General features: G+C 32.9%; 1 protein-coding gene across 3 annotated transcripts in view; it reads right to left on the reverse strand.

The window, feature by feature from the left end:
- Positions 1-22,165, reverse strand: part of LOC132918277 (uncharacterized) — a 69,013-nt gene that overhangs the window by 6,788 nt on the left and 40,060 nt on the right. For all 3 annotated transcript variants that reach the window (XM_060979434.1, XM_060979452.1, XM_060979443.1), the window contains exons 2-7: positions 4,898-5,147; positions 3,284-3,439; positions 3,046-3,117; positions 1,449-2,456; positions 1,108-1,367; positions 358-908 (exon numbers count right to left, since the gene is read on the reverse strand). In XM_060979434.1, coding sequence (XP_060835417.1) covers positions 358-908; positions 1,108-1,367; positions 1,449-2,456; positions 3,046-3,117; positions 3,284-3,439; positions 4,898-5,086 — 2,236 coding nt within the window. In that variant the 5' untranslated portion in view covers positions 5,087-5,147. The remainder of the gene's footprint in view (positions 1-357; positions 909-1,107; positions 1,368-1,448; positions 2,457-3,045; positions 3,118-3,283; positions 3,440-4,897; positions 5,148-22,165) is intronic.

Genomic DNA, 22,165 nt, shown 5'->3' on the forward strand with positions numbered 1-22,165 from the left:
TTATAAATTTGTTATAAATTTTTTTATACATATTATTGCTGTATAAAATATCGTTTTCTTTCGTTTGACAAAATGAAAATCTTACATTCGTTGGTTTGATTAGATTACTGATGTACGTCAAAATACATTTAAATATTGTTTTATTATAGCGAGCCTACGTGAAAAGCGTGATGTGTTATACGAGCAAGCGAAGCGTTTATAAGTGCAAGCTTTATTTGGCTAAACCGACTTGCACGATTCAGAGAACAGTACAAGTCGTCCAAGCCGTGTGAAAATCAAACTGGTTCCGGACAGATTTGTAAGTGCAGCTGGTTATAGGGTTTCGTAAAATTAGGTAACGTCACGTAATAACCATACCTGCGGTAGCCGACGGATTGTTGCCATTGTTCTGGTACCAAACCGGCGAAGCCGATCCGTTGTACGAGTATCGCTGTTTCCTAGGATCGGCCGGGTCGAAGCCTACAGCCGTTGTTTCGCCCTCGGTGAAGTTCACTCGGGTCGAGAATCCTACAGCTTCTACCTGTTTTACTCTGTCGGCCACGGACCAGGACGCTCGTCTACAGTCTACGGGCGTAGATTCCGTCGAGGAGATCCTCACTTCGATGCCGTTGTCGGATGCCACCCCACCGGAATTATCGGCTATGTTCTGCTGTTGCTGTTGGTGCTGTGACTGTTGCTGGTGCTGTGGCTGTTGTTGTTGCTGCAGCTGTTGCCGTTTCAATATGCTTTTTGGCATACTATTGCTGGTGTCTGTGGTTTCGTCTTCCGTTGTCGGACACTCGTTACCACTGTTTCCCCCGTTTTGGTTTCCGGTTCCGTTGATCTGTAAGACAACGTCGCTGTGCACGTCATCTCCGAAACGGTATTCAGGAAGCCCGTGGCTACTCTTCTCGGGTGGACGGTTATACCTAAAACGTACACGCGCGAAAAATGTAGTAATATAATGATACTTAAATAATTTTAACTTTTTAAATAAAAATAAAATAATTATAATGATAATCAAATTAATTAAAAGAGTATTCAAACAATTTTACTCGTATAAAGAACAAGTTAATTTTATTATAATTTATGTTTATCGTGTCGTCATATCGAATAACATCGATTTACCTCTTTTTAGGTCGATATAGTTGAGCTGGGGCGGGTTTGTCTTCCATGTCAACGATGTTTATCTTTCCCGGAGTCGCATCGAAGTGTACCTCGGTTCTGCAGAACTCTACTTTCTTGTTGCCGTTCTTCTTGTCGACGCCGGGTTCTCTGTCTGCCACTTCGCTTACTACTGCTATTGAATGACGTTTTGGTACTTCGTCTCTATTGACATTTTTATCCATCGCCATATCCATACCAACCGATAGTCGTCTCATGTACACCTGAAAAAACACAGTTGTAAAAAATGACTGATAGATTGTATTTTTATTACATAAGAATTAATAAATAATTTCAATTTTAACCTGTTCTTTTTCGCTTTCGTCGTTTTCCGTGGACTCCGAAATGGTATCGCTAGGTTTGACGACGTCGAAATAAGCACTCGATTTGGACCTTAAGCTATTAATAGCTTCAAGGATTTTTCCTTTGGCGACTACAGTCGTGTTGTAGGCATGCACCTGAGTATTGTTGTTGATCTCTTTGTTTGAATACTTCTTGACAAGATCGGCAATAGATTCACGATCGACTGATGACTGTCTGCTTGAGTTTGATAGTCCGTTTTCGGTTGAGCGGCAAATACCACTGTCTGTCGACGAATCCATTGCCGATGGATCTGTGGCGTACTTACCGCTGTGGTCCGATGTAGTCACCTTCTCGAATCCGTATGATTTTCGTCTGTTATACCACTCTTCGGTGCGAGTTAGTGCTGAACCCCTATAGTCTAAACTCCTTGAGTCTCCCGTGGGTTTCACGTCCGTCTCTATTCCGTCGTCGTCTTTATCCTTGTCCTCGTTCAAGTGTCGTAAATTGTTTTTTGTTTTTTTGAGGCTCTCTACTGTTATGAAAGTAGGTTTTTTCAACGGAGATGCAGGTTTTATCAATGAATACTCGTCCTCGATATCTCCGTCTACCGCCTGCAATTTTTTACCTAGAACCTTTTTTAATACATTTTCTAATTCTCCGGCAACTTTGTGATTGGATTCTATGTTTTTAGACTGTGAAAACTGTAACGACCTTCGAAATCTGGAAGATCGGTCCAGTGGTTCATCCGATTCGTTGATGTCACTACGTATTTCATCGTTAGAACAACTTTTTAGCCGGTTTAGGTTTGTTGAAACCGATTCTTCGATATTTTCATTTAGGCTACTTGACGTTTCCATTGTATCTGTGGAGTCAATACTCTCTATTTTCGGTAATTGCGATGTAACGGCTTGTGGTCTACGAGTAGGTGGTCGTCTAGTGCTAATTGATCCACTACGACCTACGGTTGCTTTACTTTTTTGTGAACTCACATCTAAAGGACTGTGTTCCAACTGTAAATACAATATATATATAAAAATTAAACGATTATTTATATTTTTTTTCACAATGAAATATTAATTATTTTTGATAAATAAAATATTCGATAGCTGTACATACGTAATATATTATTTTTACCGATTTGTTTCTTAAATCGTCATAATTTTTTAATTAGATATGATAAAATTAGTTGAAATATATATACACATATATTTCAATACATATAATATATATATGTATACATATTGTCATAATTCTAACCTTCTTTAATTTAAGCAAAACAATATAATATTATCTTATTTATTTGATGTTATAATATTTTAAAAAGTTTAGTAAAAAACATAATATGCACTGAGTGTGGTTTTCAATTGTAACAATTTATTGATGTCATAAGCCTAGATGTACTTACTTTTGAAATATAAAAGTTTATTTAAGTTTTAAATATTTTTAACTGTGAAACTCATAAACTAATAATATAATAATTTTACATTTTTTAATTAAAAATGGTAAAAAGTAATTGATTCTACGTTTTTGTACATTTTTCTTTTTATCAAATATTTTATCGAACATTTTATTAATACGTGTTTCTTTTCAATAACGTACACGTAATTGATCAAACTGATTGTCTTTTTTGTCAAATATCGAAGACGGCCACTGGAATGCATTCGAACCAGCCTGTTAGGAAAAAAAAACACTATAAATTTCACATAAGAATGCAGGCGAAAAAATAATATGTCGTCATGAGCAAGACGGTCGATAAACAACGAGACGGACATCGTGTGGCCGTAACGCCGAACAACCACGGCGGCCTAGTCGCAGAGTACGCATTATAATGGCTTACACTAGAATTGTGCCACGAACTGGTGGTACTTGTTTGAGATCTGATTACTTGTACCGAGCATCCGGCAGTGTGAGCTTGAAACACTTCCAGCTGTTTGGTCTGTTGCGTCTCTTCTTTACTGCCGTCGGCGAGATTCCTGGCGCGTCTGTCTACCACCTATAAACGCATATACTATAATAATATTGTACAGGTACACATATATACAATAATTGTTGTAACTACAGTTTTACGCTGGCCGATTACATAGAAATTGAAATCAAGATGAGAGATACACCGATTGTAATAAGCTGCAGAAATAAACTTTTTTCGATTCAAGTCAGTTAGTCCCATGTCTTAAAATTACTTTTTTAAATTGTTTTTTTATGTTTTCACAGCAGATGAGGAAAGCAAATAATAATGTGTTCTTAATAATTATAAGTTTGAATCAAATTCGAAGTAGGGAAATATAAAGAAAAAATAAGATGGCTATGTTAAAAGACGAGATTTTAGCAGTAAATAAAAATTGTATGTCTATTTTATTTAATTGTTTTCGGTATGGTGGGATATTTCACTACTATAGGAAGTTTTTCTTTTGAAAATATTAAAGAAAAATATGTAATTATATAAGTTCTTTACATTAAATACGATTAATTTGCAATTAGTTCGCACATTCGTTGAAAAGATATTCAGTACGACAAACACTACACACTACTGATACATATACATATATTCGTAATAAATAGGTGAAATTCGTCGTTAAAGAATGATTGGCTTGAGGATCACAGCCGACCGAGTAATTATGTTTGTGTAGAAATAAAGACAGTTCGTGGTTAATGAACCGGAGAGTACGTTAAAATATACCACTAACGAGGATTTTTGACCTCAAAATCAGTGTTGTAGGTTAGTACTGTCTGAAGCGTTTGACCGAAGCGTAATATATTCCATTTGAAAGCGTTTGATGTCATTTTAATATAATTTTCTGTACTCATATACCATAGTATACGTACCTACGTAGGTATAATATGCGTATATGTAGTTTATCGAGGTCAGTCACAAAGTGGTCACCATATAATACTATTCACATTTGTTATTTTATGTTTTCGGGAAATTTTGTGTGTATGCAAAACTCAACGCATCCCAATTAAAATATGTCGATAGATAGGTATACCTCTATTATCACGTGTAAAGAACCATCTCGAAGTGCTAGAGCGATATTATAGTGTACATAATATTATATTACGTTTTACACGCGTTTGTAAATATACATTTTGTCAATTAGAAAATACGAGGTATGATCTAAAAATATTAGGATGGCCAAGACGAGTTATTTAAATGAACGAGATTAAAAATTAATTGGATGAAAAAACCACTATTTTTCATCTCGTATGGAAAACGTATTAAAAACGTTAGCGATAAAATATTATATACCTCCGTTTCTATACGAATTTCCTTTTATGGAATCGACCGGTTAATAAAATCGAAACACCTTTAAGACTTAAACGATATAATGTTATATTATATCATATTATAATATTAATCAATCAAAATATTATACATTATACAATATACATATTACATATATATATATATGTGCATATAATATACATCAAATGCACATTATATTATTTTTATTACCTTTCCATATTTGTGTTTAGTATTGGCAGTGTGATTGGTCCATTGGTCCGCTTCGACTCTGGCGTGCTCCAAGATTCCGGTCAACCTGTCGAGTCTCGACCATTCTTGTACGTGTCTTTTGATGCCGTTATCACCTTTGGACGCCTCCGAACCGGTGGCTGAACTCCTTATCAGAGGAATAACCTCCATTCTGTAGCGTCTTGATCACAAGCGTGTGGCATCAATATACGTCAAAATGGTGAAACGAGGTCTGTGAACAGTATCGGAAACCATTGATTAACATTAAACATTAAAACGTGTAAAAAACAGACAGACTGTACCCAGTTGATATGGGGTGCGGGTTAATAGAAAAATGTTTTTGCCGAACTAAATTCTCGGTCGAGTTCTCAAACTTTTGAGGTTGCGGATCACGATATAAAAATGAAAAAAAAAAATTGAAAAACACCTGTAAAATTGCGATACGGCGAACGTGACACTCAGGCTATACCTATATTATTATTATTATAATATACATATAGCGCGCATGCACTTACGCACGCAGCTCTAGTTACAGGTGTGTGTATCATAATATAGGTACGCATAAAATAATATTACGGGTTTCATATTATCGCCACCAATAAGTGTCCGTGCCCGAAATTTTGGAATACCGTGGGAAGCAACGAATTTTTTATAATTTTAACCCCTTCCCCCATTAAAAGATTCCGTCTCCATATAACACCGCGCTTATTAGTTATTATGTTTACCGTGTCCTCAATCTCCTACGGACCGAGACCGTTATTGTTATATTATTATCGCCAGAATTCATCGCGCGCGTCGAATTATTTTCGCTCAAACGTTATTTATTGGTTTCCGTGTAGTGGTATATAATGATAATATTATTATTGTTGGATTGTAATTATTATTGACGAGCGAATTTTCGTTCCATATACTATTCCCGACGGATAATACGCGTGCCTATTTATCTGTGTGCGGTGCATGTGCGTACAACACCGCCAAAGCCGAGCGTACAGCTGTCGCAGATCGTGCGCAAAAAAAAAGAAAAAAAACTAAATGTGAAATGAACCGTTTCGACTGCGGCGAAAATGATAAAATGATAGTAAATAAAAAACATTCCAAAAGCTCGGAGTCACCCACCTATAAGCCGGTCCGTGACTGGAATCGTAACGCGGTATATTTATATAAATGTAATAATAAGATACGTATGTATTGTATTTTTATATTATTTATATATATGTATAAATAAAAAGATATATATATGTACATACGACGATTTATTGCCAAAGAACGTTATTGAAGAAAGAAAAATAAAAAAGCTGTCTGCGCGGCAGAAACTGCTGAACTGCGCGCGCATGCGGTCGACGTAATAAATTTCGATTTGCGTAGGTATATGAATGTGCATAGGATTTTCGCAATGATAACAAAGTACACAATAATATTATGTTTGCGGCGACGACGACGTTATTCTATCGCTGACAGACCGGCTGTAGACGCGAAAAAACATACAATCTTCTTTTTACAACCAACTCATAAGGTGCTCAGAGTATTATGCGAACTATGTTATTGTCTGAAACCTGGGTTTTTTTTTTACTTTGTGAGCCTTTGCATGGAGATAAGATTTCCGAAAACCTGCATTCGATTTCGTCAAAAAGTTTACTCACGACATTCTAATTTTTGATCATTATCTATATAATAGCTATAACCACATAAATTTAAAAGTTCAAGACATTTTAAATGCACGTTATACCGATAAATTAAATACTAGAATAAAAAATAGGTATATACAAGTGGTAAGTATATAGACAGCACTAAAATAGTGCTACTGACACGATATCACTATTGTAAATTCCTTTATAAATGCATAATAAAAACGCCTTTCTATACTGATTGTTACACACAGCGCCGTAGTATTAGGTATTACGATTTCGTGTATAACAATCCACATCGATTTAAACATATAACATACTTATTGTCCACACTCTATAACCAGCTATTGTGCATTTGCGCCAAACCTAATTAATATAATGTGAATAATAATATATAATATATTATATTATTATTATCGTTATTATATAGTCGTCTATCACCTGTATTGTTATAACTGCTATTTTTTTTTTAATATTTTTATATTACAGTCTGCGTGCAAGTACTTGAGCTGAAAGGCGTTTATTGAACAATGCAATATGATATTATGCGTATGAAAAACTAATAAAAAATAATTAAGCGTGTTTTTTTTTTTGTTGTTGACGATACTTTATCGTTAAAGTCAAGTCGAATTAGTTGGACTGCATCAGGGTCGAATTTACTTGCAGACATAATGATATTAAATACGCACAACGATATAACTTAATATAAAAATATGAAAATCGTCGAGTCGTTTAAAAAGAGTCGTTGTCGTATCGATTACCGTCCACACACACACACATGTAAAACGACAATACCGTGTTGACGATGATGGAAAAATGAAGGGAGATGGGGCAGATGAAGAAGTCATTAAAATGTGTTATTAGGGTTTTTTCTCTTTCTTCTGACGGGTTTCATCGCGAAATTTGGCTCGAACGACGACGGAGCACACAGGCGTATCCAATTACTCGGACCCAAGCGTGTTATTGTGATATTTGGTTTTTAAGGACTCCCAAATTACGCAACGAGTTCGCTTTTTACCTTGCGTTATTACACAGCCCCACGTCGTTTTTTATTTTTTTTTTATAACGACTGGTTTACGCGTACCGCCTAGGCTTGCTGCAGCCCACGCGCCTCCCGGAGTCCGGACTACTATCACTATATAGAGGTAAACCATACACGAATATGTCATATTATTATTATTATCATATTATATTATACACCACGAAACAGGACTTACGGTTTGTTAACATCAATGTCGTATGTATGCGCGAGAGCGTGTGTACAACCGAACCGACGTCGTTCCATCGTATTAATATTACATAAATTATAAATTATTGCGCTTTATGATGTACGTTTTTGGATTGCGCGCGCTCAACTGCTTTGACTCGACTTTGAGACACCAAAGAACTCGCGAAAGGCTCGTTTGCAAACATAAAGGCAAACATAATGCATATTATGACATATTATAATATAATGATACAAATACGCATATTATTATTATATTGTATAGGTACTGGCTATTGCGTAATATATTATTTTATCGGACGGTATTGTTATAGATTGTATAATAATAACAAAAATAATAATAAATAAACAAAAAACTTGAGAAGGAAGCAAATTCGAACGCTAGCATACACACAATGTACGCAATTCGTAAAAGGACAAAATAATGTCGTCATAAATATGATTAGGTGCACAAAATTATAACGCGCTTTGTCGACCGGAACTCATTAATTAACACGAAAATGAATTCTATTTTGGTTTATTTTTATAGAGTCAACAAGATTTTATCTTATTGATGGTGTTTAATATTTTGCTTTTTTTGTTATTACAAAAATATTCTTGATTTTGTACGCCAGTCCCATCTGTGTCTTATTCCTTATATTTATTAGTAATATCTCCTCAGTCAATATAATATGTTGTTATCGGATAATTTAAAAATTTATATTCGTATTTCTTCAATTGATGACTGTTATATTTTACAAAATGAATAAAATATTTTATTTAATTGGTATAAAAAATGGAGCACGAGTCTAAATATTTCTAAATGCTACTCTATGAGTTTCTAATGTTTCTATACCTAGGCCACGATTATTTATAAAATTCGCATATTTTAACAGAGTTAATTTAAATCTGTTATTACTAATTATTAAGTAATAGTATGTTTATTAATTATTTTGTTTTTGTGTAATATATATTCATACTTTATATTTATATATGTTATAATGTAGTTATATCTATGATATAATTAATGTATAATACCATTGGGATTTGGGCTGTTTTTATTCACATACAGTAAAATCCCGTTACAACGAACTCCAGGGGTCCGAATTTTTTCGTTATAACAGAAATTTCGTTGTAACGAAAATTCGAATAAGCTCTTTATAAACCCTGATTTTCGGTAGGGGACTTCTATGACTTTCGTTATAACGGGATTTTTCGTTGTATTGGTATTCGTTGTAACGGGAATTTACTGTATAACAATATGATTAGAATATTATTATTATTATTTATATGCTTTATGTATTATTGTTTCTTACACGATATTTATAACAAAGGTACAATAATATTGAAAATATTAATAGAAAGGAGTGTGGTTATGTGAATGTTGTTGGCCTATTTTAATGCCCCGTCTTCTAGAATTTGACTAAATTTCTGCTGTTGTTGAATATACGTATATAATACTATGATTATTATGCTATACAGGCAAGTACGTGTCCAATTAGTGGCATTTGGACATTGTCGTCGAAGTATGTTTATTTTGATTTATTTTCTGTTTTCATCTTCTTCGTTGTTTTCGAAATACCATTTTTCCATCACTCTCAGACGTTAGATTACATTTACATTATATATTATTATTTATAGTATTTTTTTCTGTTTTTGTAGTTGGTATGTATACATAATAATATATAGGTACGGATATAAGATAGTCGACAGTATTTAAAAAAAAATACAAATTGTTAATTCAACTCACGCACACGAGATGTCTTCTGCAGCGTACAGATTATACACTTTCGTAAATGTAAATGTTTCATTAGTACACTATTATAGGACATAGCAATATTAATTATTTGGAATATTTTCGACTAAGCATAAAACGTGTATAAATTCCAAATATAATTGTAAAAATAAAAACCGAAAGTTTGACAAGTTTGTCACCCGCATGCCTACTATAATATTATATTATTAAACGAACATAATATTACAATATTTAAAAAGTACAAAACTAATAAAGTAATTACTTTAAAAAAAGATCGATTAATTAACTAAACTTCTTAGGATTTTAAGAATTATGTAAATCCATTTTGTTTGTGTAACCCAAGAAATATGATGAGTTAAGAATTATAATCACTGCGTATCTATTTTGAAAACATGAATTAGAAAAAAGTTATTGATGAAAACGAACCTTCTTTCTAATATCTACCATTATAAATGAACAAGATATACGCCTACCATATGACAATATAATATTAAATTGTGGTTTACCTATTCTCTTACCTAATAATAATAACAACCTAGTAAGTGCTTTTGGGTCTACTAGTAGACTCCACTATTTTCTACAACAGATGATGGTAAAAAACTCGTCGTATGACAAACGGTGATTACTTTATACTATTGTACTTGAGTGTGCGCTTGGTCAAACCCATCGCGACAAGAGCTCATCTGTTGCTCTGCAGGTACATAAGAACCGCTCTGGTAATAACCGCTTTTACCTGCAAACCACACACCGCGGTCGTTGTCTTGGCACGCGTTATCCGAGTCCTACATCGTCGCGGAGGCAAAGCTCTGTGGGCGCAACACATCGTCCCACTATGTAGGTATATATAATAATATTATGTGCACTACTGATGTTGATGTTGCTGATGCTGTCCTCGTAGGCCTCTCCACAAACCTGCGCCCGTAGGCCTTATACAAGTACCTACCTATAGGTATTTAAATATTCGTATTTATTAATTATGCAAATAATACCGTGTGCACCTATGGCGACATGACGTGTGTGTGTGTAATGTAGCGATGATGACGATGACGATGATAATGATGATAATAATAATATTGATGGTAGTCTGGTAAAAGGTTGAGATGAAAATTTGGTTTATCTATTATAGGTAAATACCTGTTTATTTGATGTCGATTATGGTTCACGCTGAACAAAGGTATTTAATAATATATAGTTTCGTAATTACGCAACACACTTGTTGTATTAATATTGTAAGTACTAATTTGAGACCATCAAGAACTACTACGACGGATCAATACGCAATAAATTTAAATTGTTGTAGTACGCAAGTACATTTTCTTAACTTTTTGGGGTTTGTTAGTAGCATGTGGGTAAATTAGTGGGTTTGCATAGAATTAGATGTTTTCCAATTTTAAAATTTGTATTTCGTCAACGCCTACAATTTCAAATTTGAACAATCGATTAATAATTGTTTGGAATTAAAAAATATTGATACTAATTTGTAGAAACTAGTGGAGGTAACTTTATCGTCAACAAATTTGGATCAATTAGTTCAATCGTGACGTATTATAAAAACACCTAAATACAAATTACATAATAAATCACTTTTAAAATTACTATAGTAACATCAAATATTTTATCATAAATGACTCGATAAGAACTGTGCTTATCGCGCGGAAGCGAATAGTCATTTTTCAATATAATCGGATTACATTTTGATCAGAGATCCGGATGATTACATTTCGCAGATGATTAGTGATTGGTATTGTTCGTTATTATAAGTTTTTTTTATGTTATTTTGTTCGCATTGATGGCTTTCGCGATGTTATTAATTTAATTGATTTGAACCGGTCTGGAATAACGATTTGAATTGTTAACCGTGAACCGGTTTTCGCCAAGTTGTGGTTTCCACCAAGTTTCAACATCGCGTAAACAATGCCAATAATAATGATCGTTTAGAAATTATAGAAAAAAAATAAAGCAGAAACCTGTAACTTTCTGGCTTGATTGCTGGCCTTCTTTATTCCACTCGACCGTTCTCAAATGAACTTGAACCATATTACAATAAACACGCATAAACAAAATGTCAGGTGAAATTGTATTTTAATGGATTAGCATAAATTAAAAAAAATAATATATATATATTATGTAAAATTACGTTTGTACACACATACACACGTACAGGTTTACACATTTATTACATAACACTGCGATGTATTGATAGATATTAATGTAACCACGAGTACATGACCAGAAGTCTATCTGACCAGAAGTCGAGTAGTCGTTTCGATCCATTTTTGGAATTATAATGATTGAAAAATGAACGTCAGTCGGCGTTAAAGCTTTATATATAGTATAATATAATATATACGCCGTATACGAGATGAATTAGGCTGTAGTCCAAATTGAAAAAAAAAAAAATAAACAACCATGGCAGTATCCACACGGTCCTCGTCTATAATATAGTGGTATACGAGTTTTTACTCGTTCGAACGAGGAAATTAAATAGAAACTACCTACGCGTCGCACAATATAATGTTTTTCTGGAAATTTTAACACAATGGTGCGCGTCAAATTAACATCGGTCTGGGTGGTATGCGTTTCGCTTTTATCGGCTCCCCGCGTTAGACGAGCTCTGAAAACACACTATGGCGACACTATATTATTATTTATTGTAATGAATTGTGTACGGAATTTTTATTACAATTATTATTATCATCATCATTGCGATGTTTTTGTCGGATTTCTCACGTCGCGCGTGTGGCGCAATCTGATTTATTTCATTCAGCCGCTTGTATAGACGCATACCGGAAGATATTATAGCGTGTATATAATTTCCCAAAGTCACACTATTTAACATATAACGATATATTGTATTATTATATAAGACATATAACACTAATATTACAGTGATAATACAGGAATTGAAAATGTGTTATGGCGAGGGAGTTGAAGAGTTTTCAAGAGGTTTGGGGAGAATAGGTCGTTTTAACAAAACGAATGAAATAACAATCGGTAAGTGCGATTAGTGACACGAGGAAAAATAAAAAATTAGAAAAAACCATTCAATACGTAGTTAAAAATATATTTAACTATACAATGCGATCCGTTGAAATAATATTATTTTGGTACGCCGCATTGCGTGTGAAGCGCGTTGTTATCACGAAATTCGTTCGAAATACGTCTCTATACGCTTCCTACAAAATATAGTATTACACCGCTCTGCGTTCGTACTAGAATATAAAACCAATAATGTCACGCCAAACTAAACGTTTTTAATGTCCAAAACTGCAGTAACAAATACACGCGTAACAGTTTAAGAAATTATTTAAATATTGTAACACGTTAACAAAAACAAGTGTTCGAAAAAGCTGAGCAAATTTTAAAACCCGATAACGACACGATGAGAAAATACAAAGACAATTTTTTCGTGGAAGACTAATCACCTTTTCGTTCGTGTGTTTATTTAGTAGCAATTTAGATTAATTTGATAGACGTTTTAATACACCGGATTTCGTGTGATATTAATATTCCAGATCATGTATTGTGTGTATGTGTGATAAAGTTATTCGTAGGAAACGAAACATCCGGAGGGCGAGCCGGATGTGCAACGGCAGTAGCAGACAATACGCCAGTCAGTATAATATGTGTGTTGGTGTGCGCGTTCTCGGCGAGTCGATTATAACTTTCCGGTCGCAAAAACGAAATACAAATGACAGCAATGACAGTAATGACAATAATTAATAATAATCAAAAAGAATAATAACATACACGATGATCTCGTTTTTGTGTCAATACAAAATGGGGTTTCCGTTATTTTGAAATCACTGCGTGTGTTTTCAACAGCGCCGCACATAAGGACGTGACGATTACCCCGAAACGAACACAATATGTAAACAACACAACCCTAAACATGACGGGACGTTCGAATATGAATGATATAAATACTCGACTATGATAATAATAGTAAAAAGTTATCTGTACAGACTTTCATGTGTGGCGACGATAACTGCAATAATAACATTTCATTTTAGCAGAATTGGTACGGTAGTTGGAATTATAATAATATATTATAATATTATGTGCACCGATTACTGTAGTAATATCTTAGCGGCGATTGTGGGTGACAAAGCGAAACGGCAATGGACGGTATTTCGACGGTGCGACGAATATCGTTTTTCGCGTGTGCATCGTACCTGTCGTCGAAGACGATGAAAAATGACAAATGTCCGTTTTCGTCGGTTTCCGAATTAAACGCCGGCGGACGGACAGTCAAGAGCAAAGGATGAGGACGGAGGCTTGAAGGATCAGTTGGTTGCTCGCTTAGTTGATAAATGACGAGATGACGTCCGTCTCAAAACCGAGTCCGTATTTATACGTATGGAATCGTTCGAAAACGTCATTAATTAAACGTCACACGGCGGTGGATGGCGACAATGATCAGAACACGCGTATATCGGGGCCAGCTACAAATTATTACACTTTTAAAGGGGCAATTTCGAAATACACGTCACGCCGATAATTTAATAATATTATAATAATACACTTTAGTCCATAATGGTATAACTTATTTATTATGTGTTCCGCAAAATTTGTTCGATAAACCATGTACGATTACAATAATATTATTATTATATATATTATTCTTGCTTCTTGATCCGTGTCGAAAAATGTACGTTCTAGTCGTAAATAAATAAATAATACGCTGACCGCGGTGTGCTTAATATACTTATATACAATATACAGGATGATCTTTTTAGTTTTTACACTAATTTTATAGTTCAATCTTTGTGACTAAAAAAAAAAGTTTTACTACTGTTCGATAGAATTTTATGTGCTACGAACCATGCACTATTTTCTTTTATATAGCGATTTCTGAGGTATTTGACTTTTATTTTAAATTCTTTATTCTAGACAATATTATACAGATCGTCCGGAATACGTATAAAATGTAATTTAAGCAGAGCAAAAAACGATAAAAAACAATATGATAAAATGAAAAATAATATTTCAAATCGTTATAGCTAAAATTATCTTATATAATAACCCAATTTCAAACATAAAATTCACGGATAAAACGCATAAATAGCTACATAGATATTTACACTGTTAGACGGAAAAATAAAATCACCCTGTACGCATAAGTTTGCGCCGTAGCGTTGCAATATTACAATCGTTGCGACGTGTCGTGTCATTCGGTAGTCATACAATATATTATAATATATTATATTATTATCTATGTATAGGTATAGAAACACACCAGTTGGGCGCGAAGGCCTTGGACCGGGTCCGACCCTTTTGACACGATTTCGCGAACGCACTGTAAATCACCATGGCAGTGGTTTGGAAAATAATATAAATATATTAAATATTATAGGTATATCGTGATAGGTGAACACTGAACGCGCTTCCGGAATTTGAATACTCGTTCGAGAACTTTATTCCGTATACGGCGCGTGCTAAGTACTATTATTCCAACAACCGTCGTAAAATCCTAATTTGGTAAACGTATTTCTCCTACCTAAATAATATTACATTATACTCGTAACGACCGAAAATACCGTGTATACACAACGTGATTATATACAAATGGGATTCCACGTGTATACAGGAAACGATTATTAAATATTAATATTTCGTTTTCGTACATCCGGGTCGTGCCGAAGATGGCGCAGCGGCGAAAAATCGTACTCATACCCGAAAATTAAAATATGTTATTTTGCATTCCCGGGCCGGATCGATGATCTGGCTCCAAAACAAATGAAAAGTGCCTCTCGGCACGTCGCACAGTATTATAATACGATCCGCGGACGTATACCTACTAATAGACATTTTTTATTCGCTGTTGTTCATGGGGGGTCATCGAGTAAAAGCTCTTCGAGTGTTATTGGCTAGACTGCCTAGACTTGTAAACCATTTGTTAATCACTTAATGTTTCTTGTGTTTATTTAATATAATAATATTGACCGTATACAAGATACAACAATATGTCTATACACTATAATATGGTCATTATGATGTTATACAGCCAACATACGACAAGTACCTACTTGGCTACTTAACCTATAGCTATTTTTTTGTAGTCTGTTATTGTGATGACATTGAACATATATTAAAATACAAGATAATAGAAAATTTCAGCTTGTTGTGTCTGGTAAATAATGGATATTTTAAATTTTAATGTTTAAGTGTAAAATATATTTGTATTATACGCACAACACTTTTAAAACCTTTTAGGTGATTTGGATGTACCATGAAGATTTAACCAGTAGCGACATGTCGTGTTTCAAGTTTGTCACAATAACAGCTGCAGATGTTCGTTTTATTTGTACAAAAATATCTTGACACCAAACAGGATATCTTTTAACTTCGAAAATCTCTAGAAATTATTGATTGTAGATAAAATTTAATAGGTAATTGTGTATGATATTTATTATTTTATGACTATTTAAATGTAAAAAAAAGTAATTTTAATGTAGTAATGTAATCTGTTCTAATTTTTTTTTTATAGGTGTTGTATAAACGACGAAGACAAAACTAGTCCAAGTTACATATACATTTCTTATACTAAAATTAAAATGTCGTTAGTTAAATTATTAAAAAAAAATTTAATTTAATTTTAAGGAAAGTAAGTACATATTTTAAGTATTTAAGTAGATGCTTTAAATGCACATTAACCTTGTTAATTAATTTTAATTTTTTTATTCTAAAATTATTTTTTAATATTCATACTTGTACAATGTGCATTTATTTCAAGAAAAAATTATTCTTGAAACTTTTGTAGAGAGTACTCTATATGTCTCTTCCATAAACATGCTTCTATAGTATCTTATCGTTGATGTATTCGAGGTAGCGATACAGAATGGGGCCACGCGTGGTTTTAATGCATTAGCTATAATAACCAACGTATACCTATATATATACATATTTATTGTATTATGTATGTTAACGCCCGCGATAAATACAGCTCCTTCGATCGAGATCGACGAGATCGATGTAATAATTATTGTTTTATATATGGTTTGGTGGGAACGATCGGAATAAAAAAAACAATTAAATAGCCCCGAGTAGTTGTATGTATAGGTAGCATATCTATATATTGTACCTTCGGCGTGCACGTGAAACGAGTTTGGCTCGCGACTATTCGCGTAACCAAGGAGGTACCTATATAATATCATATTATAATAAATGTGAAGTGAGGCGAGTCGTCAAAGTTTTTGAAAGTATTGCGAATTTTATTTATAATAAAAATTGTAGTCTCTATATGTTAACGTCAAACTTCATTTGCTATTCTGCCATTGTTGTAAATACTACATGGGTATTTACGTATCAGAAAATATGTATCTTACACTATTAAACTATTATTGGCAGAAAAATCTCTAACACGGTCGTGGGAGACAGACGGAAAATAAACCTCCATCGTAGGTACATGTTATAAAATCATTATACTACATTATACTACATTATACTATGTATGCTTATATATTATATAGGTATGTGTACAACGCGATTAAATTGAAACGCAACACCGCCAATGATATAGTAAATGTATTATACATTTTATCAATAAAACTATTCATCGCTCATACTCGTAATCCGCCAAAACATTATTTACGTATAAATCTATTGCGTTTACAAAACTATAAGTATGTACCTATATTAACCAGGGAGTATAATAATATACTTTTTTGTATAGTATATAAAGTATAGGTACTGTGCAATATATAATATAATATAGGTATAGCAAATATTCTATTTTGCATATGTTTTGTGTATTCAAAATTTGATTGCGGCTGTTAAACTTAATCTATGAATCTAAATCTTAAGTAAAAAAAATAAATTTGAATAATGTGTAATCTTTGAAACCTTGGCGTTTGAAATGTAATATACGAGTAATTAAACGAACGACACGATAAACCGCGGCTGTATATAACCAGGAAACGGATAGTGAGTCTACACAAGTGTATATAATGTAATATATATTATAGTATAGAATAGACACTTTGAGTGCTATTTGACGATCGTCACGATATTATCATAACGGTTGGTGTTGTTCGTGTACGCATATAACGTATAATTTGGTTGATGAAATACTGAAATACTAGTATGGATAGGATACCTAGCGAGGAGTATTCAAATTAGGAGTGTATAAAATATGCTATAAAGACGATGATGGGACAGTTTTTTAAATAAAAAATATTGCACCTTCAACGATCGAACGATATTAGCGTGTTGAGTGGAGAAAAAAATACTAGAGTGATAAGGTCTTTAAACGATCATTTTGATAGACGACTGGCGTACTCGTCAAGACGATAAAAGAAACGGATTTTTTGTTTTTAAATTTACTGCATTAGAGTTTAAGGTGTACCGTTAACGGTACGTATATATAGTTATATTATGTTTATTCGTCACAATATGTATATTATCGCGTAAACATCGAGATTTATCAGGCCACGCGACGGGAATAGTGAAAATAAATGCATTTTTTAGTACATGGACGGTGTATAATAATAATAATAATAATTCGAAATCGCGAAAGGACAACTCTATGAGATATTGGTCGTTTTTCGGCAAATCTGTGTGGGTAGGTACCTACATTAAGATTCGGGTTATACGACAGAAATTGAAATACCGAACTCCACACGAACATTATTATTAAAACTCATCGAAACACGTCATTATTATTATAATAATTTACAAGACTCAACATAACGTCGTCGTCGTTGTTGTTATAATTCGAGTAGAGTAGTATAGACACGTTTTTTTCCTGTGAAAATTATTAGCGTTCACTAGTCACTATATATATATATATATCATATAATAATATCGTATTCGCGCTACCGCGATGACTATTATCGCGATATATATATTTTTTTACATTCAATACGAATAATAATATAATACGCGTGTACTTAAACGGCCGACCCGGAGAGTCGTCGTGTACATGCGCGTACACGAGATTATGATAAATATCGGTTAGAAACGCATACACGAGAAAAATACTAGTTTCCGTATTTGGTATAAGACCAAGCCGGTCATTACCGGACTCCACTGTCGGTTTGTTGTGTATATATATATATATTATTTTTTTTGTTCGTTCTTCTTTTTCTCCGAGTTTTTTCTTCTCGTCCTCGCGGTCATCCTGCAGGACGATATACACGCGTATTGCAGGTATTCGTGTTATTATTATCCGCACACTGTTGTTCATTTGTCGTCGAGTTTTCAACGGGCGAGACTGCTTGCAAGACTATGATAGACTAATATATTATATCTACATACCTCGCCACACAAACGGACGAGGACTCGCATGTGATCGATCGATTGGGGCCAGCTCTGTCATTTTGTGATGGTACTACATATTGATATAACGATCGTGTGTCGCGTTTACTCGAAGTTATCTATAAACAGTGTTGTAAAGATCATAATATTATAGATCATTACCGAAGATCCGCGTTACGTTCGATACAAAACAAAATATATAGCAAATGGTATCACCGAATTCACATCATTATATACAAGAGAGAATTTTATTTGCGCATAACCTAACGCAACATGTCATACATTTGAAATACGTACATATGAGTTGTATACAACAATAATATTGTTACAATTGTTGAATCGCCAGAAGAATACTCGTAAAACAATATTATCGTGTTTTGTATTATTATGCATGACAATTATAGGAAGTGTTATAATTATTATTTTCGTTCAGGCGAAAGTCAGAGATTTTTAAATTATTAGTTTCCATTACGTACATATTATTATCATTCGCAGTTTCGTATAAATTATATTTGAAGGTATATTATACTGCAGTATTCAGAACACTATGCTACGTCACAGAGTTGTGATAAATCGTTAACACTTACAGTGTTACAGATATAATTATATTTTTTGTTTTAATAACTTTATTATGTATTTAAATATATATGACGTATTATGTACCGTGCAGTACAGTCGACGAGTTAATCGTATAGTTATACATATAGCACTAGTCACTATAGTTTAGGAGTTACCGCATAGATAACTATAATTAAAAACTTTCACAGTAAGTAACATATTACTGCAGTTGAGCAATAATATAATTAATTTGGTATATTATCTTTAAAGGTATCATTCGTCCGGTGTGTTGTAAACGTGCAATGTGAACTATCGTATATTATGATTCTAGTTTCGTAATTAAAATAAAAAAAATCCTTCAAAATTCTGTAATAAAAGTGTTGATTACTAAATGATTTAATTAATCACGCTAAATAAAATTATGATAAAATATTATTATTTTTAAAGAGTGTTGAATAATTGTAGTTGAGTACTGTCATCGTTGTATTAGATCCTAAAAATTTGTGTTTATAATTTATATACGTCAATATGGACTGCTTGCGGACTGCGGTATTATAATTCATTAGGTATTGTAGACGAGTCATATTTTAAATGTCATGTCAAAACTCGATGACATTAAAATCAATATGGTTTATGATATAAAATTGATCGTAGTATCGAAGCAATAATTTATTTTTCCTACATCACGAATGAATATAGTTTTATTTGTTGGAAATTGAATGTAAATCCATTATCATGAACTATGAACTATTATTCCTTTGATACTGATCTCCTACGGTATTATATAATATAATATTAACTATGCTTATATTATTTGATTATTCAATTTTCGTAACACGTACACTATTTTTATACGAATACGTCGTATTATATTATAATAACTGTCATAATGAAGCATACGGTAAGTTTAAGTTTAACAAAAATAGTAATGTTAAGAGTTAACGATAAAATCAATATTGGAAAGTCGACGACGGAGTAAATAATAGTCGATGAGTTGTAAACAAATCGGTTCGACAATTTAAGTACATCGAATTTGAGCGACGGTTTTCCCTACGGATATAGGGCCTTATATATAGAGAAAAACGTAAATCTGTGGCCCGATTTATTGGTTTGGGATTTACAGGAGCTGCAGAAGAATTAATGTTATTAGAAAGTTCATGGCAGTATTATAGTCGTGTTCTAAACGTTTCGACAACGGTGACACAGCGAAACATATCGTAAATTAGATTAGTGTGTATACGTATGTAAGTATTAGTGTGTGTGCGTGTGTGTTTACCTTTTTGCCGTACGTAATGTTAATTCGATTATAGTGCGTGTAGGTGTGATCATTTTGACGGGTTCTATTAAAACGAAAATGGATTTAAAGTGCACATCATAATATTTTTTCCCGTCGTTTTACCAGATGGTTAGTAATAATTTGTGTTTGTAATTGTGTGTGTGGTGTATTTTATTGAAATTGTCAAATTGGTTTCTAAATTATACTATTCATTTATAGCAATATAATATCATAGTATTTTAAAATAATATTTGACGAGGAATGCGTTTGTAAATGTACTGCTAAATGGAAATATTATCACTCAAAATCATTTTAAAATACAAATATACGTCATCTCTACTAAAAAGATTACCCATAATAATTTTAGTGTACCTTAATAGTTTTTAAAAATATTTCCATTAGCCAAACCACCGATGACGCAGCGTATAATATTATAATATTACTTATTTTTATAAATGATAACTATATAATTAACCAATCGATCCGATGCGGATATTTAAAGAGGCCGATATTTAAATAATGATTAGTTGTATCATGACCAGTTTATCACCAATAACTATAACCGAGATAGTATTTATTAAGTAAATTTCATGTTTTGTAACTTTGGGTATTTTAAACACGAAAATACACAGGCAATATAATATATTATGCAGTGTATTAGTAGATCATTTTTTAGAGAAGTGAGACAAACTCAATAGTATATGTAATTTATTTATTTATGTATACATGCTATAGAAATAGAGTTTAAGAAATACTTAAAGATAAACAATTAACAATTGAATATCTACATGAAAAAAATATCGAAAATAAATAACTTAAAATGAGATCTGAGTTTTGAAAGTCTATACGTGTGACGATAACCTGTATCTATTCCTAGTGTAAAATAAATAAATAATTTAGGAATTTCATCTGTTAGGCCCTATCGCAAAACTAGATCTAATAGTATTAAACGAATGTCTCATTCAAAGCAAGTAAAATAGTAATAGTAATATTGCTTATAAAAAAAAACGCTTTTAAATTCGAGTAGTTGAATTTCCTGATACTTATCGACATCGATTGTTTATGGGCGTTTGGGCGACTTAACACGTCTATGTGAACGTTGCGGTGAAAATTGCTAGACCCGTTTCGAGCTGCATGTCCCCGGCACTACCACTTCGAGTGTACAATATAATATACAATAGGTAGGCACGCGTATATTTTAAACGTTGCGACTTGTGAGACAAGGTAGGTACTTATTATTATAATATAGATACTAAATGCGCATATTATACCATTATAGGTCAATTGTTATATTATTTTATATTATTATATAGTATGCAGGATAGTTATCGGACAATACAATAGTAGGTATATCAAAGTTTTATTACTTTTAAATTTTAATATAAGTGTACAAAGTTACGATTAATGACTATTATAAATATCGTGCAGTATAATTATTATTGAAGTATGAATAAATTAAGCATAACTATCAATCGATAAAAAATGACTATAAATTAGGTATACGGATTTTCATGCACGCCTTTAGGACGGGTTAGGTCGTTAGGTGTAAGAATAAGAGTTAAGTAATAGTTTG

Source organism: Rhopalosiphum padi, chromosome 1, assembly GCF_020882245.1.
Source record: "Rhopalosiphum padi isolate XX-2018 chromosome 1, ASM2088224v1, whole genome shotgun sequence".
In the NCBI taxonomy this organism is placed as follows: Eukaryota; Metazoa; Arthropoda; class Insecta; order Hemiptera; family Aphididae; genus Rhopalosiphum; species Rhopalosiphum padi.